Source organism: Aplidium turbinatum, chromosome 4 (genome assembly GCF_918807975.1).
Source record: "Aplidium turbinatum chromosome 4, kaAplTurb1.1, whole genome shotgun sequence".
Lineage (NCBI taxonomy): Eukaryota > Metazoa > Chordata > Ascidiacea > Aplousobranchia > Polyclinidae > Aplidium > Aplidium turbinatum.
This window is the reverse complement of record NC_137475.1, coordinates 36,024,630-36,052,371: the sequence shown is the minus strand read 5'-3', so window position 1 is coordinate 36,052,371 and position 27,742 is coordinate 36,024,630. Positions and strand designations below refer to the sequence as shown.

Here is a 27,742-nt window from a genome sequence, read left to right as displayed (position 1 = left end):
TTTGTCCAATTGCCTATCGTGGGTTTCACAAATGATCGTTTATGTTCAATTGTTCATACTACACGACACTGTGGCCGACGCGTGAGTAGCCTACCTTAGTATCTATCGAGTTAAGGTTACCTCGAGACTAGAATGCAAAGGAATTTATTCTCACACGAGTCAGTTCAAACAACGCGAAAAATACTCTTCATAACAGCAATGATCTATAAAAAGGTAGAAGCGAAAAAACGTTGTTTCACTTTACAGTGTGCTCAAAACATGGTGGATATGGCTCATTGATTGCACTAAAATGGTTTATTGTTGATGAATTTCTCGAACATTGCGAAGGCGTATGCAGGAGCCCATTGGGGAACCATATGTCCAGCACCCTGAAAGTAAACATAAATAAAAGTAATTTAATGGGGTCATTTAATTAAGGAAAACCTTCTCTGTTAAAGTATTCAATTGAACTTTCATTGAATTTAATTTAAAATTACTACATGCTACTAGCGTCGAAAACGTTCGGAGAGCATAGCATACTCGACCATCATGTCCTAAATAGCCTACTGCAGTGTGGAATATTACTTTTTATGTTATCGGATGCGATGTCATGAACAAACACGCATCCAATTGTTATCTGGTTCTGCCGAAGTAACCAAAAGAATGGAATAGGCTTCTTTAGAATGAATGATTAAGTGTAAGGCCAACTACGTGTATTTAGGTGTTAATTCAAATCAGATTAATTTCTGTTAATATGCTGTTTTGTCATAGGCTTTAAGGTTAAGCAAAGAATTCCTGGTCAAATGGCAATGTCCTAGAACAAAAAATTCCGTTGAGTTGGCCCTTCATTTAGTTTTATTTTTCTTGTCGCAATGCAACACTAGGATGGTGATAAAATAGAGCAAGGAAACAAAGGAAAAGGTGGCGAATCTATAAAAGCTGAAGACGTGCCTGATGTAGATTTAAAGCTTACAGGTAAGTGAATTTAGCACGGCCAAGGCTACACATCAGAAAATGCGTTTGCAATAGTTCATGTGCCTTATTTCGAGTGATGTGTTTTACTTCAGGTGTGCCGTCAAAAGTTTTCAAGTGTGCCTGAAGGGAAAATCGATTCCTGACCACTAGCCTAATGCAGTCAAAGACGCAGAATGGGTAAATAGCTTAATCGCTTCGTCTACATTGCCCATTCCAGCTGAATGTGCTAAAGACGGCAGAATATCGAATTCGAACGTGGTCATAGATTTAACAATGAAAAGCATGTAGACAGCAAAGATAAAATAGTGTCTTTTACGAAAAGCATAAAAATACCACTTTCTTAAATGTTAGCCTCTCTTTTTATTTTTTCGTTTTCATAAACCATAGGTCACTCTTTTTTTCCGTACCGCTTATGTTTTTCATTGCAAATCTGTGATCATGTTCGATGTTTTACCACTAAAAGACAATCAACACGAGCGTTTACTGTATAGAAAAGTATCTTCAATTCATAGACCTATAACGCTCACCCTGATTGTAGTGTAAGTCAGTCGTTTGTCCAGAGTTTTCGCAAATCCTGCGACTTGATTCATAACATACCAAGGAGCTCGTTTGGTTGTGATTGGAAGATTCAAATCGTCAACGAACCACTCATCACCAAGGAAATTACAAACCATGTCGACGTCACCGTTGTAAACCAGAATACGCACGTGGGGAGTTTTCAAGACTTCTTTGTATTGTGTTGTCATGTCGTTGTATATGGTAGTGTACTTGAATGACATACTGAAATATAAGATAGCCAAAATCCTTGATTTATGCTTGCAAATAGGCCCAGGCCTGGATGGGGGCAGAGGGTGCAGGTGCCCCGGGACCCTCTTTTGAAGGGCTCCCGACGAGGAAAAAATGTGACTTTGTATTATTATTTTTTCGTTTCTTTAAGCCTTTGAAATTTCTAAAAAACGCTGTGCAGTGCTGGATTAATACTACTGTAGACGCAAAGGTGTTTTTTGCACGGGGCCCCCCGATCTAAAAGTGCCCCGGGCCCCCCATCAGCTAAATCCGGCCCTGAGTAGGCCTATGCAAAACTGTCCAGTTAAGTTTTCGAAAAACCTTTCCCAATCCGAGGATCAACATACCCACAAACTAGCAAAAAATGACACAAAAGTGTAGACGACCAAGCCAGGCCGACAATAAATTGATGATCATTTGACAAACCGTAGACCGACGTATGTTAGGACTATTGCTTGGGCCTACTAGCCTACTTACTTGCAAATTGTCCAAGCAGGTAACTGAGACGGAATATGTAGTGCTTTTCTAACATCAGCTCTGTTAAGCCATTTAATGACAGCAGAAGAATCAATGCATGGTAAATTAGCACCTTGTCGTTGCACTTTGTTTCTCAGCTAAAAAGTTATTTTTAATTATTGATATTTTCTGCTTCTACTGATATTATTCCATATTTCCTGTGTTTTACCACTACATGTGGCATTAAGTTGACGATATGACTGGCTGCTCTCTAGTAGCCTTCCAGTGTAGTCCGGAAACATCGTGAATCTGGGGTGGTAAAAGGATAGACCCTCGGCCCAGAGGCTTACACGACGTTGAAGATTGGTGATATACAATACGCTATATAACTGCAGTGAGTGCAGATAGTGGCACAATGTTTCGGCATGTAGGTTACCAATGATAACATAATAAACCTACTTCTAAAAGTGTGAAGAAAGACAAGTTGTGAGTTACACCTTTTATCTATCATCACACTTTCTGCAGTAGGTTAGTTGTGGGTTACACCTTAATCTTATCAGACAGTCAGCCTAGTCCAGTGATTCTCAACGTGGTCCAGGTGGACCACTAGTGGTCCATCTGGAATGTTTAGTGGTCCAAAGATATTTTTATTGGTTTAAGGAATGGACATCAACAGCAAAGAAATTATCAGATTAAAACTGAACAAGTTCGTCAAAATCGGGTTTGAATTTTTGTATCAGAAATATCAAACTAATACATCACTAGATTTGCAAGTTGTTGCATTGAACGTACAAAGCATGCACATGATCTTTTATTGTTGCAAAATATGTAAACTATATATCCCACTCTCCACCTATAGCAGCATATAGAGAGGCATGTAGTCACGTATTCCTCCCAAAATCCGTACAAGACATTTAGCCTAAATTTTCTGCTTTTTTGCAGAAATTTTGCACTCACTCCATCCTATCTTATTAACCCGACAGGTGGCATTGAGAATGCATAATTTCGGCAGTGAAAAACCGTCAACAAATAATTTTCTGAAATCTTTTAGTGGCCGTAAAAGAAAAAACATTAAAAACGTAAATTCAATTTCAAAGTAAAACTTGTCACTCAGCCTCTAGAGAAATCCAATATTTATTTGATGAATTCGGTCAACTGCAAGGTGTGCGTCTTGACAAAAAAGCACATTATTATTGGGTTTAAAATACATAAAAAGTAAACAAAACAAAGCTTATTTTGTCAAAATTATCAAGGGTCAAACCCCCAGACCTTTTGCTACTATCGTTTCTTTTCAACACCTAAACTTTTCATTGCTTATTTAATCTTGCGAGTTTTGATTCTTTCAAATTCCCATTCAGCTTATCGCTGTTTAAATTGGGTAAGTATAGTTTAGTTGAGTGTATTCTACAAATTAGAAGATACTGCTTAAGTATCAGAGAACTGACACGAGAGGTCACTGACCTATACGCAATAAAGTTTCCACAAATGGCCAGAGATGTACGTATACGCCGCATACTTGCGGCGTAGACTTTTTGTTTATGCTAACGCTTGCGGCCACATTTTTTTGGAGAGCTTGCGCTTGAGGCTACGCCGTAAAGTTTTCGCGTTTTTTAGCGCATAGCGTCAACGCATAATTTTTAATGTATTTTTTTCGCTACAACACGCCAATACCTTCCAGCGCTGCAGTTGAAAGAATGTTTTCAATGGGCAAAGACATATTGAAACCAAAACACAGCAAAATGTCAGATGAACACTTCAGATGCTTGTGTATCTTCGTGGAAATTCAAAATAAAACTTGTTTGTTTCAAGTGGTTTATATAGGGCTACCATATGTCCTCTTTTAAGAGGATTTGTCCTCTTTTTTGAAGAAGAATAAATTGTCCTCCGAGGACACCCAAAAATTCTCAAATGTCCTCTTTTTTTACATTTTTAGTTTTCTTGCTCATATTTTCAACAGGATTTCATTGTTACGTGACTTTTTCGCAATTTCCAATCATTTCTGTACCAATGCAACATGTTGATTTTCAAAACAAATTTTCAAAAAAACATTGACGTGCTATTTGACCTGCGATTCTAAACAATCTTAAACGTTCATTAAAACATACTACATTGCTTTGCGATTGTCTTTGGCAAAGTAGCCAAATAGTGGTCAGTCATGAGTGCGAGTGGAACTGCAAATCCAATGCAACAATTGTGAGGAAATGTCCTCATTTGAGGAGATCTGATCAACAAATTTACGAAAATTAAAAATTGGGATAAAATAGAAAAAAAATAAAAAAAATGGAGTAGCCTAGGCTAAATCACAAAGAAATAAATCATTAAAAAACGCAAAAACTTGCAAAAGAGTGTGACATATTTACATTTTAAGCTTTTCACACTTTTACAATGAATTATTGTATTACCCAGATCTATTTTGTATTGATTCAGCGCCTGTAGCCGTTGCTGATTACCGACACAGGCTAATAGTTTGGCTAACTTGTCAAGTGAAGCAAATCAAAAAAGTATCCAATGTGCACTGTGCATAACATAAATATTTATTTTTAAAACAAATCGTGACGTGGATGCTTACAACTTATGTGGGTGCAAATGTAGAATGAATTTAATCTATGATGCAGTTACAACAGTAGGCTACAAGGAAGGTACCAGCCTTTTAGTTGTTTGTCCTTAGCATCTCATTAACAGCTGTAGGCCTATACAACTTCAATTATATTTCAAGCAAGTAATTTTATGATTTCGTTAAAGCTGATGCTTTTTTTCTGAAAAAAGTTAAGACATGGCTACCTGCAGATAGGCCTACTGCCTGATTTGTCACATTTTTATTACGGTACGTTATCACATCATATTTTTATTTTGTCGCAACAAATCGGCTGGCATAAAACAAATTTGTTTGGTTTTTTGTGTCTGTTTTTTTGCTGCATGCGTCTATTTATCCAAAAAGATGTAAAAAATTCTTCATACGTAACATTCTACTTGTAGACTATTTTACCCGCTGGCGAAACGTGTCCTCTTTTTAAGCGATGAAAATATGGTAGGCCTAGGTTTATACCGTGTGAATGTTTGGCACCTAGCAAACAAAATTAGTTTACGCTAGTGTATGCGCTGACGCTGACGCCGCCAACTTTTTTTACAAGTTACGTTGACGCATACGGCGTATGGTTTTTCGAACGTTTGCGTTTACGCTGACGGCGTCAATATTTTTTGTATGCGCGTACATCACTGCAAATGACCTTCTTGGGGTGTCAGCAAAACAAAGTGGTCCATGGAATTTTTTTCTTAAAAAATGGTCCATGGGACAAAAAAGGTTGAGAACCAATGGCCTAGTCCACACTTTTAGTGTTTGCACGTGGTTGCAATAGCCTAAAGGCTAACAATATTGGGTTTAGCGTACTAATCTCACTTCTCCTATTGCAACGTCACTATGATTCAATCTGTAACAACATTTTTATTGACCCAATTCTCATGACGTTACGTGTAGGCTACGTATTATAATCTTCTGGCCATGCCACTGGATAGCTGAATGGGCCACAAGCCTATAACAGTAATATTGTAGCTATAGGCTAAGTCTGAAACCACAGTTTAACATGATTTTGATCAACTGATTCAACAAAATTTCACAGCAATAACACCTAACACAGAAGCTCAACAGACTGCATTCAAGACAGCAGTCTCAGCCCAACCAAAAGAGCTGCATAAAACAACGACCCATACCATACTGACTTCCAACACCATCCGTCACAGCACGTGACTAGGGAACTGCGTTCTGCAAGCTAGTGCGATTCGCTATTAGCAAACTCGCAGCACCAGGCTAAAGCAAGTCGTTGATATCTAGGCTACATTGCGAAGTAAGCAACGATCATGCTGCTAAAAGCGAAACTCAATCTAAGTTTAAACAGACATAACTAAGCAACAACACTACATAAATGTAGTGTTGTTGCTTAGTTATGTCTGTTTATGGTTTAAAAGAGTTACCTCTCTACCCAAATTGTATCAATCTAAGTTATTGCATAACTTTGTTTAGTCTGTTATTAAGTTTAACCTTTTTGTTGCCAATTGATTTTTATTTACCTGGGCATTGCCGACTACACTTATATTTCTATTAATCGCCTTTGACCGAAGCATTGGGTTTAAATTTTTAAATAGCATCTTCATATCTTGCTGATACCGAATTGCGCTTCCATTACTTCCACCATAACAGTCCAGATATAAAGCATAGCTGTTCAATCCACTGTGGTAGATGTAACTAAAAGCCTCAGCCACCTGAAAACAATAACAAAATTATTTTCAAGTAGGCTAACTCGCTCAGGAAAAGTAGGTGACTTATCATTAAATCTTGAATGGTCATGAAAAGCGATGAAAGAACAAGAAAGAAGGATCACTTTGATTCAAAAATCTTTAATCTATTGGTGCTTCTAAACTACCGTAGGCTATTTATATTGATATGTTTGTAACGTAGGCTATTTAAATAGGAAGCTACTATTGAAAGACAAACGTTCTATCTCACTCCTTCTCTCCACAACTAGAAATAATTACCGTACTTATGCTATTAAGCCAATTACAACACTTAAGTCTACATTATCGTATTAGGCCTAAGTTAGACTGCCAATCTGACTTTGTACATGCAAACGCTGTATGTAGCCTACTTCAATAGGCTTAAGCTTTAATTAGTGGCAATAAAAATAAATTGATACAATTTTATATAATATAAGCTTATCTTACAAATTATGGCACAACTCAGCATGAAATATTACTATTTTATTGAATTAAACTAATATTAATCTAAATAAATATAATAAACTTACGTTAGTTAAGCAATCTATAGTTGCATATTTTACAAAGAATTTGCATGTATGCATTGACCACTTTCCATTGCAGCAATGTTTCTTCAAGTTTTGTTTAAGTCTAAAATAAATCTTTTAAAAATAGTTAATAAGTCAACACTTTACTTGACTTGAATAGTAGTGTATCAGGCCCGTTAGGAGCCCCAAACACGGCTGGCGCTAGAGAGCAGGATATTACGTATTTCCGGTCGGTTTCCGGTTTGATCAAAATTTTATAGGGGATTTTTTAAGGGGAATTTTTTTATGAATAATTATACAGTTTAAACTTGACATTTGAATTAACATATAAATTTAATTTCAAGATAATAATAACTCAAATTTATAATATTATGATGAATAGTTTTGTTAAAAATTATGATAATGTTTAGTTTAAAGTACCTTATCAATACTTAATTAATTCTGCTTGTGATTTAATGTAACTTATTCTTAGCTTAGTTGTTGGTTTGTAGTTCAAACACACGTTTTAATTTTTTTCCATTAAAACAATCTTTTTTTTTCATATAAACATAAGTCTTAAATGTTCCTAAAGTATATTGGAAAATCATAAAGGTTTAATATGCTATATCAACCTATACTGTACATATTAACATTTTCTTGCTGTGGATGTACGAACTCAGCCTGCTTCCTGTTTAATGATATGTTCAGAATAGCCTAGCAAGCAGCTGGTGCAATGCACTCTTAGCCAGTTAACATTATCCAGTTTTTCTTGTGTTGTTAGATTATCAGAGTATGTTAGTAAAGTTTAGATGTAATAATTTGTACTGAAATACGTTAGCAAAGTTTAATATTGACTTGGATATGGAATAATTAAAGCTGAAACATAGCCCCAAGTTGATTTCAATTAGATGTTAAATCTGCTTGTAACGTTTTACAGAGCTTAATTACATTTTTTTTAAAAGCAAGGAAACAACCTATGTTTGCGGTTATTTAACGTTACAGGATACCTTTGTGTCATCGCTTCTGTTTCATGATGCTGCACACTGAATGCTTTAATCGCGTAATCGTTTTAATCTTGTAGGTGTTCATAATTGTCTACAATACAAGTCCTAAATATACCAAAATGTACTTGAAGGTCATAAAGGTTTATTAACGTTATTTATGCTTCTTGCTCAACCAACATAAAAATATCAATCTCACAAAATATTAACTAATGTAGTGTTGTTGATTTAAACTGCAGATCTTTTGGTTTTAGGCATATAGAGCATGACGATTTAAATAACATATGTCAACGTATGTTTGTTTTTCTTCTCGAACAATATGTCGTGCGTGCTGATCGCGTGTAAGTTAGCAAACTGTCTGTATGTATATGCTTTGTATATGTTCTGTATGTGTCTGTATGTTTTGTTAATAAGTAGGATTTAATTAAGTTTATTTTATTAAAGTTTTGTTAATTTTTGTCGGTTTGGGTGTAGCCATGTTTTTTCGTAAAGCTGTTTGCTTGCAGGAATAGAGTTTTCACTATTGATTCTGGTGGATAGGTCTATTGGCTCGATTCCAGATCTTTCCAAATGCTGGGTTTTGTTCTTGGTGAATCTGTTATTTCGGTAATTCAATAAGGTTGCACTGTTTTTTGGCTTGTATGGACTAGTTAATTTCGTTATACTTTGATTCTTTTAATCAGTGGCTTGCTTTTAGTTTATTGTAAAGTAAATGGTCAAAGGGGTGCTTAGTCGCTTATTAGTTAGTTATATATATTATAATCTATGTCTTGTTCAAAAGCTTAATAATAATGCATTTTGGCATCTCCATTTTGGTTAATCTTCGTTTCGGTTTATGTTGGTTTTGGTAAACCTTTATTTCTTTAGGTCTACGTTTCGCTAAAACAGTGATTTTAGGTTATCATTGATAGTAATTTTGATAAATGTAACTAATCTGGAAATTATTTTTGTTGATATAGTATCGCTTAAAGATTGTAAGAATAATGGCTTGGTTAAACCAATGTAACTTTAGGTTTATCATGCAGGAATAAATTTTACATTTTTATTTTAGATGATGCTAATACCAGCTAAACAATCAACATTTCTTTTATACAATGAGAACACCCAAATGAACAGCTATAGAACAAATTGTTGCAACATATACTTCTACAATCGGAGGACTGAAAAAAAATTAACAAACCTAGCACAATCTACATCACAAATTTATAAGACAAGCATGAAAAAATACAAACCTGCAGAATGAGAGCTCAAATTTTGCAACACGTAATGACACCTGCTGATAAAAACACACAAACAAACCTCCAAACACAGATGTCAACGTTACAAATTATGCAACAGAAACTTGTGATATTTTGTTGTAGTTTCTTAAGCTTGTAAAAATAAAATTGCAATTTGTTGAAAATATGTTTGTAAAAGAAAACTTAAGTTTGTGACTTAACATAACTTTTCATGTGTATGTTTTCAGAGGTAAACTTTCAGATTACAATTTGTTAAAATTATTTTTTTATGTTCAGTTTGTAAGTTATGGAACTTATAAGTTTGTAGTTTGTTAAAACTATTCTTTAAGTTGTAAATTATGGAACTTAAACGTTTGTTAAAACTAATTTTCAGTTGTAAATTATGGAACATAAAGTTTGCACCTCGTTAGTTAATGTATTTTTTTTTTGATTTATCAATCATACAAACTGAAAGTTTGTAGTTTGTTAAAAATATTTTTGGTTGTTGGTTTGTGCAATTAAAAGTTTGTAGTTTGTTAAAAGTATTTTTCAGTTTAATAAAAGTTATGTTTGTGATAAATCTTTCGTGTGTATGTTGTTAGAATAAAACTTTTTAGTTTACAATTTGTCAAAACTATTTTTTAGTTTGTAAAACAAAACTTAACTATTTTATTTTTATTTAAAATAATTTTTCGTGTGTATGTTGTTAGAATAAAACTTTTTAGTTTTCGATTTGTCAAAACTACTTTTTAGTTTGTAAAACAGAACTTAACAATTTTTTTTTTTATTTAAAATAATTTTTCGTATGTATGTTATTAGAATAAAACTTTCTGATTTATTAAAATTATTTTTTCAGTTTTGTAAGTTGCAGAACTAACATTTTTAATTTGTTAAAAAAAATTTTCTTGCTAATGTTTTAAAAAGTTTTAGTTTACAGTTTGTTGAAATAATTTTGTTTTTAGTTTAAATTATGGAACTTAAAAGTTTGTAGTTTGTTAAAAGTATTTTTTTTTTAGTTTTTTGGTTTTTGCAATGAAAAATTTATGATTTATTAAAATTATTTTTTTCAGTTTTGTAAGTTACAGAACTAACATTTTCAATTTCTTATAATTTTTATCGTGTCAATGTTTTTAGAGCAAAAACTTTTAGTTTACAGTTTGTTGAAATAATTTTTTATTTTTCTCAAGTATAATAAATCTGCTTATTTATTCTTTATTTTTTAAAGATGAGGTATTTCCAGCAACCATAAGCTTACTTCCAGCAACCTTAAGCGTATTTCCAGCAACTTAAAGCCCACTTATGATTTGCAAACTCTTATATTATTTTTATAATCTTTATCTAATAATCATAAAACACTTTGAATGTGTCACATGAGACTTTTAAATGACAACACTGTTTACTTAGGATTTCACCTCCATTCGGTTCTGAAGGTTTTATTTGGATCCATGATCGATCCCACGCTTACATTTGTAAAAAGGTTTAGTATCTTGTTTATACTATGGTCACAAGTATTTTTTTTTTCACATTTTCAACCCCTGTTATTTTTGTTAAACACACGCATGGTTTTCTTTGTAGATGCTAAAAATTTTATACTGGTAGTTTTATGAAGCATATTACTTAAAGTGATTTATATTGTCTACCTGCTACAATTGAAATTTAATTTCACATTCATTCTTAGCAATTTAGAGATCACTTATGTATATTCTTCCTATTCCATAAGTACAATTCATCTCTAAAGATAATGATTACCTATAACTTACTGTTTTGAAGTAACAACACAATATTTTTTGAATCGTGGTAAATTGTATTGCATAAATCAGTTTTAATGCTATTTTATTAAAAAACGTATTATTGGTAGGCTACATATGCGTTGCATTTTGCAAACTCCAGAACCACTGTACAAGATTGTTTAAGAAACAGAGGAAGTCACGAGGTTGCATTGTTTTGATGAAATGCTTTGACGGGTAAAAATTTTGTAGTATTGACGTAAATTTACCATTCAAGGGTTGGTAGTTTATAAGTTTATAACACAAAATTCACTTTATTTATAACTTAAGATTCACTTTAGTTTCCTTGTTGACTTGCATAAGTAACTAATCAATGTTGTTTTATAAACTTTCATAACAGGTTGCTGTTTCGTTGGGGTTCTTCAGTTTTATATAGCTCAGTGCTTAAACTGTTTTGTAATTATATCTAACCTAATATGTAACCTCTAACAGATATACTAAACTGTTTTATCACATTGAAAGATGTTTTCTAGTAACCCATTGTTTTGCACGTTCTGTATGCCTCTAACTTTATGTAATGATTTTTCCACATCTACTTATAACCTAATTTCAGTGAGGTAGGGTATGTTTAAACCAACAACTTTCTATGAGTATTAATCCACAACTAATTTTTTTCACTTCAACTCATTGCTGAGTGAAAGCACACAAGCAGGTCTTGGAAACGAAAACTATTTTATACCTGTCCTGATACATTGTCTTGTATTGCATCCAAACTACAAAATTTATGTGTTACACTGATTGATTTGTATAAAAACGAACCCATATTTCCTTAAGTCCTATCAACTTCGCCTAACGAAGTGTATCATACAACTTAATCACTTCCCTTAATTGGATGACACCCTCTAAACTGCTAACACCTCCGGTTTGAATAGCTTAGACTCCTGCTATAGCACATAATTTAATGATCACGAGTTTTCACAGTCGAAGTATGGCTTAAACGTCTTTGTGTTATCATAGTCAAAACATTTTTAAATAACATTGCAAGAAACTGTTTTATGTTGTTTAAAACAGACCTTAGGTGGGTCATGCGTGCTGAGTACTAAGTTAAGGTGTTGATCTTAAGAACTAAATTAATGAACTAGCGTCCGCATGGGGTCGAATCCCACATATAGTATTTTGATTTTGGGTTATTTTTTAACGCATAATTCGATTTATTTTGTTTCTTAACATCACTTCAGTTGCTTGTACACACGGTTGTATTTTTTCTCAGTCATAACAAGATTTCTTTTTTACATAAAAACATAGAAATCTAAAAATTTCCAATAAGTCACCTTTTGTTTGCTTAGATTTCAACGTAAATAGATGAAAAATCTCTTTGCCTTTGATCTATTTTACTACTTTCTGACAAACAATCAGGTTTTGGCAACACTTTTGCAACAACTTATTAGGTTTTTACGTGTGTTCTAGCTACAATCTACTTATCATGAGTTTACTTATAATAAAAATGGCGCATAAAAATAAAGAAACTCAAGTTAGAATGGTGTAACCTTCGTGATTTGTGATAAGTTTGTGCCTACAAAATGTCAATTTTCAAACTAAACCAATGTTAAACAAATAATACGATAACATTTTACTTGTTTGTATACAGCAATACCAAAAGTAGTAATTATTTCCAACCATATAACACCACCCATTCGTTTAGAATCGACATAACCCCATTTTTTGACAAGTCTGAACACGATTTATATGAAATTAGTGGTTTATTTTAAATCGATCACAATATCGTTTCAAATTGATTTTGTGGCAACTAAGGTTTTATTTTAGTTTTCGGTAAATGTTTATTTATTTACATGATGTAAAGGTACGATTTTTTTTCATTTCACTGTGTTATTGCTTGGTAAATTTTTGTTAATATCTCAGCCTTTTGTGCAACTTTAAGTGTTTTGTATGATCTAAACAAAAAGCAAGCAATATGATACATTTCATGGTAACTTTTGAACAGGTCTAAACCGGTTTTGATGAAAATATGCTTGAAAACACATGATGATGCTTTATTAAATGACCCACGTATATCAACCACGAACCAAACCAGTTGCAATAATTTTGTTTCACAACATCAAAAAACTTTGTGTTCGTAGATTTTAATAATTGTTTGGTCTGTAATCGACTTTACCGGTTTGTTTACCACCAACTTATGTTTAAACATAAGAAAGTTACTTGAACACTCTACTTGTTACATGGTACCATAGCATTTACGCGTGATGATTACTTTTAACAACTGCAAACCAATAACACCAATTTATTCTACAGATCCATTAAGTAAAGATTTGTTTATCATTATCCGGAACTATTTCTATTGTCTTTTCACCATTTACCATCGAATCAGTTCCTCAGACTTTCTTTTGTCGTATGTTGTGTAATGTTTAATTCTTAAAAATATGTTATTTGAACAATTTTCCGCTTTTATGCTTATCCTCATCTCAAATAGATTGCTTGTGAGGACTGCATATTTTAATTGTTTCCATATTTTAGTAAAAATTTCCATGTTTCATTTAACTCTTTTATCTTGTTCCTACATCTAAATTTATTGTTTGGTTCCTCTTGAACTGTCTTTTGGTCACATGTTCCTGGTGTTTCATCTTTATTACCTTATCTCACTTAGAATACACTGGTTTGCGGTTAGTCTATATAATACTGACGTATACACTTTGTACTAGCTTTTACTTCCAAACAGTAGATTCATCCTCTTTATCTTCACTTAATCTTACAGTACAACTGCTTTAATTTTTTCCAAACACCTCTTCTTTGGTATTTCTCTGATCATATTGGATCAAAACTTAATAAGTTTACCAACTAGTTTTTCTGTCTTTACATATCCATCGTATTTTACCACCACTCGTATGTTTTTTCACAGATATTAATCCAAAGGTAAAGATTTAATTTTGTGTAACATTTTCAAAATAACCTCAAACGATTATTTAAGACATGTATAAAATATCATAAAATTATCTTTCAACCTAAAACAAGAAAAAAAATGTATATCTATGCAATACTTTTCACTAAACACAGATGCAAAATTGTTAAATCACTCAGTTTTGATGATCACTGTCTGTTACACAATAACAATCTATCTTTTGCTTGAGAAAAACGTTTTTTCTTTTAGATAAGTCACACATCTGTACATACCTTTCCACACTGATTGTCTACCAAAGTGGTGCTCCTTCCACAACACTTACTCGAGATGTTTGTGGTGATGTACTTGTATTTAATATGATTAGGTTATGCTAACTGTAAGCTATCAAACAAATTCTAAGACAATGTAAAACTTTCACCAAAGCGTATTTGCAGAAAAACATATTATAACTAGATTATCCTATAAAATTATATCTTTCTATTATATTCTTATTATATATATATATATATATATACCATATTATACCTATAAAAATTATATATAATATATAAAGTATTTTTCTATATAGTATATTCTAGTTTTTCTTGACAAATGCGTTTTGGTGAAAGTTTTACATTGTCTTAGAATTTGTTTGATAGCTTACAGTTAGCATAACCTAATCATATTAAATACAAGTACATCACCACAAACATCTCGAGTAAGTGTTGTGGAAGGAGCACCACTTTGGTAGACAATCAGTGTGGAAAGGTATGTACAGATGTGTGACTTATCTAAAAGAAAAAACGTTTTTCTCAAGCAAAAGATAGATTGTTATTGTGTAACAGACAGTGATCATCAAAACTGAGTGATTTAACAATTTTGCATCTGTGTTTAGTGAAAAGTATTGCATAGATATACATTTTTTTTCTTGTTTTAGGTTGAAAGATAATTTTATGATATTTTATACATGTCTTAAATAATCGTTTGAGGTTATTTTGAAAATGTTACACAAAATTAAATCTTTACCTTTGGATTAATATCTGTGAAAAAACATACGAGTGGTGGTAAAATACGATGGATATGTAAAGACAGAAAAACTAGTTGGTAAACTTATTAAGTTTTGATCCAATATGATCAGAGAAATACCAAAGAAGAGGTGTTTGGAAAAAATTAAAGCAGTTGTACTGTAAGATTAAGTGAAGATAAAGAGGATGAATCTACTGTTTGGAAGTAAAAGCTAGTACAAAGTGTATACGTCAGTATTATATAGACTAACCGCAAACCAGTGTATTCTAAGTGAGATAAGGTAATAAAGATGAAACACCAGGAACATGTGACCAAAAGACAGTTCAAGAGGAACCAAACAATAAATTTAGATGTAGGAACAAGATAAAAGAGTTAAATGAAACATGGAAATTTTTACTAAAATATGGAAACAATTAAAATATGCAGTCCTCACAAGCAATCTATTTGAGATGAGGATAAGCATAAAAGCGGAAAATTGTTCAAATAACATATTTTTAAGAATTAAACATTACACAACATACGACAAAAGAAAGTCTGAGGAACTGATTCGATGGTAAATGGTGAAAAGACAATAGAAATAGTTCCGGATAATGATAAACAAATCTTTACTTAATGGATCTGTAGAATAAATTGGTGTTATTGGTTTGCAGTTGTTAAAAGTAATCATCACGCGTAAATGCTATGGTACCATGTAACAAGTAGAGTGTTCAAGTAACTTTCTTATGTTTAAACATAAGTTGGTGGTAAACAAACCGGTAAAGTCGATTACAGACCAAACAATTATTAAAATCTACGAACACAAAGTTTTTTGATGTTGTGAAACAAAATTATTGCAACTGGTTTGGTTCGTGGTTGATATACGTGGGTCATTTAATAAAGCATCATCATGTGTTTTCAAGCATATTTTCATCAAAACCGGTTTAGACCTGTTCAAAAGTTACCATGAAATGTATCATATTGCTTGCTTTTTGTTTAGATCATACAAAACACTTAAAGTTGCACAAAAGGCTGAGATATTAACAAAAATTTACCAAGCAATAACACAGTGAAATGAAAAAAAATCGTACCTTTACATCATGTAAATAAATAAACATTTACCGAAAACTAAAATAAAACCTTAGTTGCCACAAAATCAATTTGAAACGATATTGTGATCGATTTAAAATAAACCACTAATTTCATATAAATCGTGTTCAGACTTGTCAAAAAATGGGGTTATGTCGATTCTAAACGAATGGGTGGTGTTATATGGTTGGAAATAATTACTACTTTTGGTATTGCTGTATACAAACAAGTAAAATGTTATCGTATTATTTGTTTAACATTGGTTTAGTTTGAAAATTGACATTTTGTAGGCACAAACTTATCACAAATCACGAAGGTTACACCATTCTAACTTGAGTTTCTTTATTTTTATGCGCCATTTTTATTATAAGTAAACTCATGATAAGTAGATTGTAGCTAGAACACACGTAAAAACCTAATAAGTTGTTGCAAAAGTGTTGCCAAAACCTGATTGTTTGTCAGAAAGTAGTAAAATAGATCAAAGGCAAAGAGATTTTTCATCTATTTACGTTGAAATCTAAGCAAACAAAAGGTGACTTATTGGAAATTTTTAGATTTCTATGTTTTTATGTAAAAAAGAAATCTTGTTATGACTGAGAAAAAATACAACCGTGTGTACAAGCAACTGAAGTGATGTTAAGAAACAAAATAAATCGAATTATGCGTTAAAAAATAACCCAAAATCAAAATACTATATGTGGGATTCGACCCCATGCGGACGCTAGTTCATTAATTTAGTTCTTAAGATCAACACCTTAACTCAGTACTCAGCACGCATGACCCACCTAAGGTCTGTTTTAAACAACATAAAACAGTTTCTTGCAATGTTATTTAAAAATGTTTTGACTATGATAACACAAAGACGTTTAAGCCATACTTCGACTGTGAAAACTCGTGATCATTAAATTATGTGCTATAGCAGGAGTCTAAGCTATTCAAACCGGAGGTGTTAGCAGTTTAGAGGGTGTCATCCAATTAAGGGAAGTGATTAAATTGTATGATACACTTCGTTAGGCGAAGTTGATAGGACTTAAGGAAATATGGGTTCGTTTTTATACAAATCAATCAGTGTAACACATAAATTTTGTAGTTTGGATGCAATACAAGACAATGTATCAGGACAGGTATAAAATAGTTTTCGTTTCCAAGACCTGCTTGTGTGCTTTCACTCAGCAATGAGTTGAAGTGAAAAAAATTAGTTGTGGATTAATACTCATAGAAAGTTGTTGGTTTAAACATACCCTACCTCACTGAAATTAGGTTATAAGTAGATGTGGAAAAATCATTACATAAAGTTAGAGGCATACAGAACGTGCAAAACAATGGGTTACTAGAAAACATCTTTCAATGTGATAAAACAGTTTAGTATATCTGTTAGAGGTTACATATTAGGTTAGATATAATTACAAAACAGTTTAAGCACTGAGCTATATAAAACTGAAGAACCCCAACGAAACAGCAACCTGTTATGAAAGTTTATAAAACAACATTGATTAGTTACTTATGCAAGTCAACAAGGAAACTAAAGTGAATCTTAAGTTATAAATAAAGTGAATTTTGTGTTATAAACTTATAAACTACCAACCCTTGAATGGTAAATTTACGTCAATACTACAAAATTTTTACCCGTCAAAGCATTTCATCAAAACAATGCAACCTCGTGACTTCCTCTGTTTCTTAAACAATCTTGTACAGTGGTTCTGGAGTTTGCAAAATGCAACGCATATGTAGCCTACCAATAATACGTTTTTTAATAAAATAGCATTAAAACTGATTTATGCAATACAATTTACCACGATTCAAAAAATATTGTGTTGTTACTTCAAAACAGTAAGTTATAGGTAATCATTATCTTTAGAGATGAATTGTACTTATGGAATAGGAAGAATATACATAAGTGATCTCTAAATTGCTAAGAATGAATGTGAAATTAAATTTCAATTGTAGCAGGTAGACAATATAAATCACTTTAAGTAATATGCTTCATAAAACTACCAGTATAAAATTTTTAGCATCTACAAAGAAAACCATGCGTGTGTTTAACAAAAATAACAGGGGTTGAAAATGTGAAAAAAAAAATACTTGTGACCATAGTATAAACAAGATACTAAACCTTTTTACAAATGTAAGCGTGGGATCGATCATGGATCCAAATAAAACCTTCAGAACCGAATGGAGGTGAAATCCTAAGTAAACAGTGTTGTCATTTAAAAGTCTCATGTGACACATTCAAAGTGTTTTATGATTATTAGATAAAGATTATAAAAATAATATAAGAGTTTGCAAATCATAAGTGGGCTTTAAGTTGCTGGAAATACGCTTAAGGTTGCTGGAAGTAAGCTTATGGTTGCTGGAAATACCTCATCTTTAAAAAATAAAGAATAAATAAGCAGATTTATTATACTTGAGAAAAATAAAAAATTATTTCAACAAACTGTAAACTAAAAGTTTTTGCTCTAAAAACATTGACACGATAAAAATTATAAGAAATTGAAAATGTTAGTTCTGTAACTTACAAAACTGAAAAAAATAATTTTAATAAATCATAAATTTTTCATTGCAAAAACCAAAAAACTAAAAAAAAAATACTTTTAACAAACTACAAACTTTTAAGTTCCATAATTTAAACTAAAAACAAAATTATTTCAACAAACTGTAAACTAAAACTTTTTAAAACATTAGCAAGAAAATTTTTTTTAACAAATTAAAAATGTTAGTTCTGCAACTTACAAAACTGAAAAAATAATTTTAATAAATCAGAAAGTTTTATTCTAATAACATACATACGAAAAATTATTTTAAATAAAAAAAAAAATTGTTAAGTTCTGTTTTACAAACTAAAAAGTAGTTTTGACAAATCGAAAACTAAAAAGTTTTATTCTAACAACATACACACGAAAAATTATTTTAAATAAAAATAAAATAGTTAAGTTTTGTTTTACAAACTAAAAAATAGTTTTGACAAATTGTAAACTAAAAAGTTTTATTCTAACAACATACACACGAAAGATTTATCACAAACATAACTTTTATTAAACTGAAAAATACTTTTAACAAACTACAAACTTTTAATTGCACAAACCAACAACCAAAAATATTTTTAACAAACTACAAACTTTCAGTTTGTATGATTGATAAATCAAAAAAAAAATACATTAACTAACGAGGTGCAAACTTTATGTTCCATAATTTACAACTGAAAATTAGTTTTAACAAACGTTTAAGTTCCATAATTTACAACTTAAAGAATAGTTTTAACAAACTACAAACTTATAAGTTCCATAACTTACAAACTGAACATAAAAAAATAATTTTAACAAATTGTAATCTGAAAGTTTACCTCTGAAAACATACACATGAAAAGTTATGTTAAGTCACAAACTTAAGTTTTCTTTTACAAACATATTTTCAACAAATTGCAATTTTATTTTTACAAGCTTAAGAAACTACAACAAAATATCACAAGTTTCTGTTGCATAATTTGTAACGTTGACATCTGTGTTTGGAGGTTTGTTTGTGTGTTTTTATCAGCAGGTGTCATTACGTGTTGCAAAATTTGAGCTCTCATTCTGCAGGTTTGTATTTTTTCATGCTTGTCTTATAAATTTGTGATGTAGATTGTGCTAGGTTTGTTAATTTTTTTTCAGTCCTCCGATTGTAGAAGTATATGTTGCAACAATTTGTTCTATAGCTGTTCATTTGGGTGTTCTCATTGTATAAAAGAAATGTTGATTGTTTAGCTGGTATTAGCATCATCTAAAATAAAAATGTAAAATTTATTCCTGCATGATAAACCTAAAGTTACATTGGTTTAACCAAGCCATTATTCTTACAATCTTTAAGCGATACTATATCAACAAAAATAATTTCCAGATTAGTTACATTTATCAAAATTACTATCAATGATAACCTAAAATCACTGTTTTAGCGAAACGTAGACCTAAAGAAATAAAGGTTTACCAAAACCAACATAAACCGAAACGAAGATTAACCAAAATGGAGATGCCAAAATGCATTATTATTAAGCTTTTGAACAAGACATAGATTATAATATATATAACTAACTAATAAGCGACTAAGCACCCCTTTGACCATTTACTTTACAATAAACTAAAAGCAAGCCACTGATTAAAAGAATCAAAGTATAACGAAATTAACTAGTCCATACAAGCCAAAAAACAGTGCAACCTTATTGAATTACCGAAATAACAGATTCACCAAGAACAAAACCCAGCATTTGGAAAGATCTGGAATCGAGCCAATAGACCTATCCACCAGAATCAATAGTGAAAACTCTATTCCTGCAAGCAAACAGCTTTACGAAAAAACATGGCTACACCCAAACCGACAAAAATTAACAAAACTTTAATAAAATAAACTTAATTAAATCCTACTTATTAACAAAACATACAGACACATACAGAACATATACAAAGCATATACATACAGACAGTTTGCTAACTTACACGCGATCAGCACGCACGACATATTGTTCGAGAAGAAAAACAAACATACGTTGACATATGTTATTTAAATCGTCATGCTCTATATGCCTAAAACCAAAAGATCTGCAGTTTAAATCAACAACACTACATTAGTTAATATTTTGTGAGATTGATATTTTTATGTTGGTTGAGCAAGAAGCATAAATAACGTTAATAAACCTTTATGACCTTCAAGTACATTTTGGTATATTTAGGACTTGTATTGTAGACAATTATGAACACCTACAAGATTAAAACGATTACGCGATTAAAGCATTCAGTGTGCAGCATCATGAAACAGAAGCGATGACACAAAGGTATCCTGTAACGTTAAATAACCGCAAACATAGGTTGTTTCCTTGCTTTTAAAAAAAATGTAATTAAGCTCTGTAAAACGTTACAAGCAGATTTAACATCTAATTGAAATCAACTTGGGGCTATGTTTCAGCTTTAATTATTCCATATCCAAGTCAATATTAAACTTTGCTAACGTATTTCAGTACAAATTATTACATCTAAACTTTACTAACATACTCTGATAATCTAACAACACAAGAAAAACTGGATAATGTTAACTGGCTAAGAGTGCATTGCACCAGCTGCTTGCTAGGCTATTCTGAACATATCATTAAACAGGAAGCAGGCTGAGTTCGTACATCCACAGCAAGAAAATGTTAATATGTACAGTATAGGTTGATATAGCATATTAAACCTTTATGATTTTCCAATATACTTTAGGAACATTTAAGACTTATGTTTATATGAAAAAAAAAGATTGTTTTAATGGAAAAAAATTAAAACGTGTGTTTGAACTACAAACCAACAACTAAGCTAAGAATAAGTTACATTAAATCACAAGCAGAATTAATTAAGTATTGATAAGGTACTTTAAACTAAACATTATCATAATTTTTAACAAAACTATTCATCATAATATTATAAATTTGAGTTATTATTATCTTGAAATTAAATTTATATGTTAATTCAAATGTCAAGTTTAAACTGTATAATTATTCATAAAAAAATTCCCCTTAAAAAATCCCCTATAAAATTTTGATCAAACCGGAAACCGACCGGAAATACGTAATATCCTGCTCTCTAGCGCCAGCCGTGTTTGGGGCTCCTAACGGGCCTGATACACTACTTTGAATGATTGGGTCATTGACACGTGGCATATTTTTATCGAATCAAGTTATTTAAATTGTTTTAGGCTACCGTATATATTAATGAATTCCGTTGTCTTTAAAGTTAAAGCAGTAGCCCTAGGCTAGTAGCCTAATATTAGACTAATTTTTTGATTGAACTACTCACGTTTTACCAAACAGTCCGTGATAATAAGCAAAAAATATTTCAGAATTGTCATTTTTGAACCCGCTGCTCAATCCATTACCAACAGCGAATCCCTACGAATAAACGACTGGTGAGTGGTGATTAATAGAGTAGGCTATTGTGAGCCAACTTCATTGGCAGCAGACGTTTTGTTTCATCGATTACAATTATTATATGATGGAATTTGTAACATAGCTCAACTTCTGCAGCTTATCGTATTAAATTGCATTAAAATAGTTTCGTTGAGCCCAATAATAGGCTAAATGCTATAGGTACATTTGTTTTATTTTTAATCTTTTTCTAGACCTCTGCTTCTGCTATGTTTGGCGTACAGTAGGCTACTTACTGCAGCCTACAATTTTTCGTTTTGATGGTCAGAAATAAAAACAAACTAAATCGAACTACCGGTGTATCCAAATATACCAGTTTAATTTAGGCTACATCACTTTTAGCCTACGAAACATGTAGGCGCATGAGGAATCCTGCAGGACTATACACATCAGTAAGATAGTAGGCTATATGCTAAACCTAGCTGTTTATCTACTGGCAGTAGGCCTACCTACGGTTTTAAATTAAAAAAAACTCTTGTGCTGTTTAGCTCAGATTTGGGCCTAAAGTCGAAAAGTTTAATGTCTCAATTGTAAGCTACTGCCATGTTATTCCTTTGCTTTCGGCTTTAAAATGTCCGGCCAAGTGGGTAGTGGTTTTAAATGTAGGTTAGGTCTACGCTATAACTTTCCGTGAGTTAATTTGATATTGAAAGGTTTAGTTTACAATGATTCACATCCCATCTACAAAAATCGTTATTGGTTTAAAAATTCAAAATCTGATCCTCAAGTTTCCGATTAAAATTTGCTACGACTCAATTCCACCTTGCTCTAATTAAAATCTAGTTCCTTCTTGATCGGAATCAATCTCAATTCCGATCCTGATTAGGCTACTTTGTTGTTGCTCAAAACTTTAAGTTACGGTATTTTCTAAAATAAAACTTTAAATGATTACCATAAAATTCATCTTGAAAGATCCTTGGAGAATCCTCACAGCCAAAGTAGGAACGTAAACGCCGCCATAACTCTCACCAGTTACAAAGAACGGGTTTTTAGCGAATTCAGGAAATTTTTTAAAAAAGTCGATCAAAGCATTGTAGTTGTGCAAAGATACCTAAAAACAATGAAACTCCATATACAGTACACTGTTTAAATGAAATCCTAAACGATTATTTTCACACAAATAGACTACTTAGTATAGCCTAACCTACAAATAACTTTATTCCAGAAATTGCTCTATTAACTTTTTCTCTTTTCGTTAGTGCTACAAAAACCGGACAGCAGGCGGTTACAAAAGCAAACCATGCGAACTTAACTTTTTCCCTAAAACAAAGCTTAGCCTATAGACAATTTCAATACTCTGTTGAGTCTAAACTGACAGGTCAGGACACATTATCTGTGTATGACACAGCAGAGTATGTTTTTTTGGCAAAAACCTAACATTCTATCATGCGTTAAAGTTTACGAAACGATACCAAATCATCATTTGTTGTAAAGTCGTTTGTGTCGTCATACGAATATCCAACTCCAGCAGGAGACTCCAAATAGATAACATTGGCTATCTTGTTCCAGCTGTAGGGATTACTTCTCAGGGTCCCACCATCCTGAATCTAAAATTAATGAAATCGTTTTTCCACTTCAAAGAGCAACACGTGTTTTGATAATCTTGCCTCAGGTTCACGCTGGATGCATTGACTTTGAAAATTGTTATTTTTGTTCCTTTGAAAAATGTTATTTTTGAATAGATCAAGTGGATATGTATCTAACCAGAGTAGGCTTGGAAAACAATTTTTATACAAGGTATTTGACAGAAATCACAGAAATCAAAATTAGTTAACAACTTAGAAATACGGTAGCGGGTAGCCTATATTGAAATCGATACTGATTTGACAGTGAGAAAAGAACACATTCTTTGGTAGTGTTAAAATACAGCAGCCTATAGGCTACAGTAATGTCCAGCAACTATAGTTTTCTCTGCTAATCATAAATAAAATAAAGTTGTAGGCCTACGTATCTTTTCGTCTTACAAGCAAGGGACCATTTTCGGAAAGAAGGCCATCCATTGAGCTGCATCCTGGTCCACCGTTTAACCAAAGAACAACGGGGTCACTTTTTGGGTTATTTTGTGATTCCACAAACCTGAATTCAATGGAACACTGCTCAAAATACTGACAAGGAAATGCAATAGGTCTATAACTATCAAAAAGTGCAATATAAAATGATATTTACTTTAGTTGCCTGATTTAACTTGCGTTCTACCTTATAGTTGCTCGATTTCAGTTCTAAACTGTTGGTAATGGCGGAGCAGGTAGCTTGTATACAGTAGCCTACCTTGTTAATGTAAAAAGTGAAAACCCTAACGACAGTCGGAAGTCGTCGTTTTGATGCATTAATTCCGTTAGCACGCATTTGTGTTTTGGCAAGATCCTGACTGACACGTACACTATAACCTACAGTTTAAAAATTGGCATCAGCGTCTTGACGCCAAAGTCCAAGCAGTTTCCGCTTAGCTAATCCTCAAACACTAGTAGCCTATAACAGAAGCCTGGGTACAAAAATACCGTATTTTTTTACCAATAATGAAAATGCTTGCTTGGAGATGCTTTCAAATATCCGGAATATTGTTTAAACGATGGCGGACTTGTCATGCCGGGTAGGCTTGCAATCAAGTCTTCTGAAGGGGCACAAAGTACAAGAGCTAACAGTTTTAGTGCAACTAAAACATTTAACAACATCTTGAAACCAATTACCTGCCTGAAGTAAGATTGAGATTTAGTTTTTACTTAAATAGTATTAAAAAGAATTTTAGGCTACGGTTAAATAACACTATACACAGTTTACTTTTAAGTTTGATTTACTAATAGGCTACAACAAATAAATTGCGACTTTTTGATTACCACACAGACTTTAATAAAATGTAGATTAGCAATCCAAAAAAAGCTACACCTGTTACTTTTGAAGTTAATTTTTACAGTTTGGTGAAGAAAAAGGCGGTGGTCGTCAGGCTCTGGGAGAATTGGTGGCGCGATACTGACGAGCCCAGTCTCATGAGCGAAACACAGGTGTCTACCGTTGTCAATTCTTGCGACAATCGGCTGCCGACGAAACATAATTATACTGGATGTGCTTGCTGTTCTAGTTATAGTTAGTACTCAACCTTATGCTGACAGCCAGGTAGAGCGCTCCTTTCTACACAAGTTAGTCAGTGATTACCAATATTTTTTATGCATCCTTCATTTTCTTCTGTTGAAGCTTTTCATTCCTTCCCTATTACTTCAAGTAGGCGGCATATCATGTAGGCATACGTACGTCAAATATGCGACTGAAAATTGAAGGGTTGAAGTATGTAAGATATCTATGGTTGAAGTGTTGACGGTTCCGCCGCGTAGAGAACGTCTGTAAAACACCAGGAGAGCGTCGTTTTAAGGTCAAACGAAAGCATGGTGCTGCATTGTGGCAAGACACTCAGATGTTTTACTTCAAATTTGATGCAAACATTGCCTACTCCGAGTAGGCTACTCTACTACGAGTAGGCTACTCGTCTATAATATTTAACTTCCATGCAAAAATCTGGATATGACAAAATCGGTTTAACTTCTTTTTGTTTTTCCTGTTTTACGCCTCATTTATCGGAGTCGGGGTCGGACGGGGTCTGGCAAGGCACATACTCAGTCTCCACTCACCACGACTTAGTGTTGGTCATCTGTAACCGCTTCCTTTCAATATTTTTCCACGTCTTCCTGGGGCGTCCAGGCTTCTTTGTGCTGGAAACTGGCACATCTCAGCAATGGTTTATCCATCCGTTGCTCCTTTCAACATGTCCAGCGTAGACGGTTAAAGCGAACCTCGACCTTTGGCAAACCCTGCCTAGCAAGTGGAAGTGGTGTGTCTGAGCTGCTGTACTGGATCTCTTGCGGTCTGATGTTGCAGATACATCGCATCACTGTGTTGTTATTTCGTTTTTGTTTACCAAGTAGGCCTACCTCTTTTGTCACAGCCTAGCATTCTCTCACAAACAACATCACACTCCTGAGTCCTGTCACAGCTGTTGTCGACCCTGCCTTTATACTGAGAAGGGGGATATGTTTGTTGGTGAGTATGGGCAGTAGCCTAGTTGTCTGATTTTAGCCCAGGCTGTCTTCACTCTAGTGGTTGAGCTGAGATCGGTACCTCCACCTGCACTGAGCATGTCACCTAAATAAGAAAATGCCAGTGATGGTTCTACTCTTTATGGGCCGAGGTTCTTCTGTACATATTTTATACTTAAAGGTTGGGTCGGGTTTCAGTCCTCCGCGTATAGGCCATCAATGCACTTTTTATGAACTCAGAGGAGGCAAGTGCACTGGATGGAATTTATGCTCACGCCGGCCCTACACACAGCACAAGGGTAATGTATCGGGTCTTTTAGTCGATGCAACTCCTTTCCACTGATCATGATCTTGGTCTTGACCATGTTGACCTTTGGGTCTATTTTCAAAATCACACAAGTGGTGCAATTAATTGGTGAAGTCGATGATAACTTAAAAACACAAAACGTTTTTTTTGTTGTGTCCAGGCTTGCGCTGGGATACTTAAAATTGAGATAAAGTGGACAAGATGTATGGTAGCCTATTGTACTGTATATATTCGTCATGTATCAAAAACTGCACTTTTTTGCCTGTTGCTATTGCGACTTTAATTGCTATTGAAGTCTGTGACTTTTCTATGGTGTGTTTTTCGACGATTTAGATCTAAGGGTTTTATGTGTTTTGTTGTATTTAGATTTGGGTGTTAAGTGTTTTATAGAGATCTACAGCAGGCTACGTGGTAAAAAAGCCCTTTCTGTTACAAGTAGTAAAAGATGATAAGTAAAACGGGCTTTTTTAAGTGTGTTGGCTTCGACAACTTATTTCTGCTTTTAATTTACAGGCGGCAGTTTTCCACACACTGTTCTCAGTTTTCACATAACACAGATTGCCTTGGAATTGTGCTAACATTACACTAACATTTACACTAAGCTAACCCAGCAAACAAATCATTCCTTTTTTCTTATATAGATTCAACATTTGCAAATGCTAAATCAACGAAAAAGAGTCGATTTGCTGTGTAGGAACTTTATGCTTGGCTGTCTGTTCTCATTTCCGCTCAACTTAGCTGGCTTGTGCATACTGCATAGGCTACTAAAAAGATTCTTGTAATAAAGGTTTCAAGTCCTTTTTTCGTAGAAACTTCGAGCAAGCAAGCATGTTGAAAGCTTCTTGTTCACATCCTGGGTAAACTGCAAAACGAGACATGCCAATACTTCTTACTTTGTCATGCTAACGTTTGATTGATCAGCTGATCCAAAACCAAAGAAAGTGCACAAAACTTATAGAACCATTGGTAGCCTACTCCTTTGAAAAACAAAACACAGAAAAGTAACTTTATTTACAGTGTATTTGCAAGGTCGAATTAATGACACATCATTGTATTTTGTTAAAATCGCTCCCCTGTAGCTACTTGCTATAGATACTCCCCTGCCTATAGCCTATACAGTAGAACTAGTAGGCCTACCTGAATTTTGAAACAAAGCGTTGAATTACATTTTGATGGGATATGTACAAATGTCCCAATCAAAGCTGCAAAGTCAAGGTTTTTTTAATACCGGTAGGCTACTCTCGTTGTCGCGACCCTAAGGTTCGACTACGGTAGCTTATGTACTGTATTCTATGGATAGCCTACGTTGCTTCATATAAGCAGGGGCTGATCTAGCAAGTAGTTTTTTTTTCTTTTGGGTGGAGGGTAGCTCCAACAAAATACAATGATGCTTAGAGATCTATATTACCGGTAATCCGACCTTGTAAAACACCGTGAATAAAATTACTTTGCTTTGTTTTAGGGGGACGAACACCACAATCTCCACCTGAATCCGCCATTGTTCATAAGCAACTACTTAGTTAAAAAGTTATTCCTTCACTTTTCTTCAAAACTTATTCGATTTGTTAGTAAAAACCTTTACAGAAC

At 33.1% G+C, this 27,742-nt stretch overlaps 1 protein-coding gene across 1 annotated transcript; it reads right to left on the bottom strand.

The window, feature by feature from the left end:
* Window positions 1-128: 128 nt before the first annotated feature.
* Window positions 129-24,507, bottom strand: LOC145768414 (lysosomal protective protein-like). The gene is made up of 10 exons (XM_082579900.1): window positions 24,335-24,507; window positions 23,788-23,899; window positions 23,236-23,370; window positions 22,716-22,874; window positions 21,696-21,787; window positions 6,996-7,095; window positions 6,262-6,453; window positions 2,218-2,354; window positions 1,482-1,734; window positions 129-368 (listed from the first exon to the last, which is right to left on the bottom strand). Exons 1-10 carry the CDS (start codon window positions 24,493-24,495, stop codon window positions 285-287), a joined length of 1,425 nt encoding a protein of 474 aa, XP_082436026.1. The 5' UTR covers window positions 24,496-24,507; the 3' UTR covers window positions 129-284.
* Window positions 24,508-27,742: the final 3,235 nt, after the last annotated feature.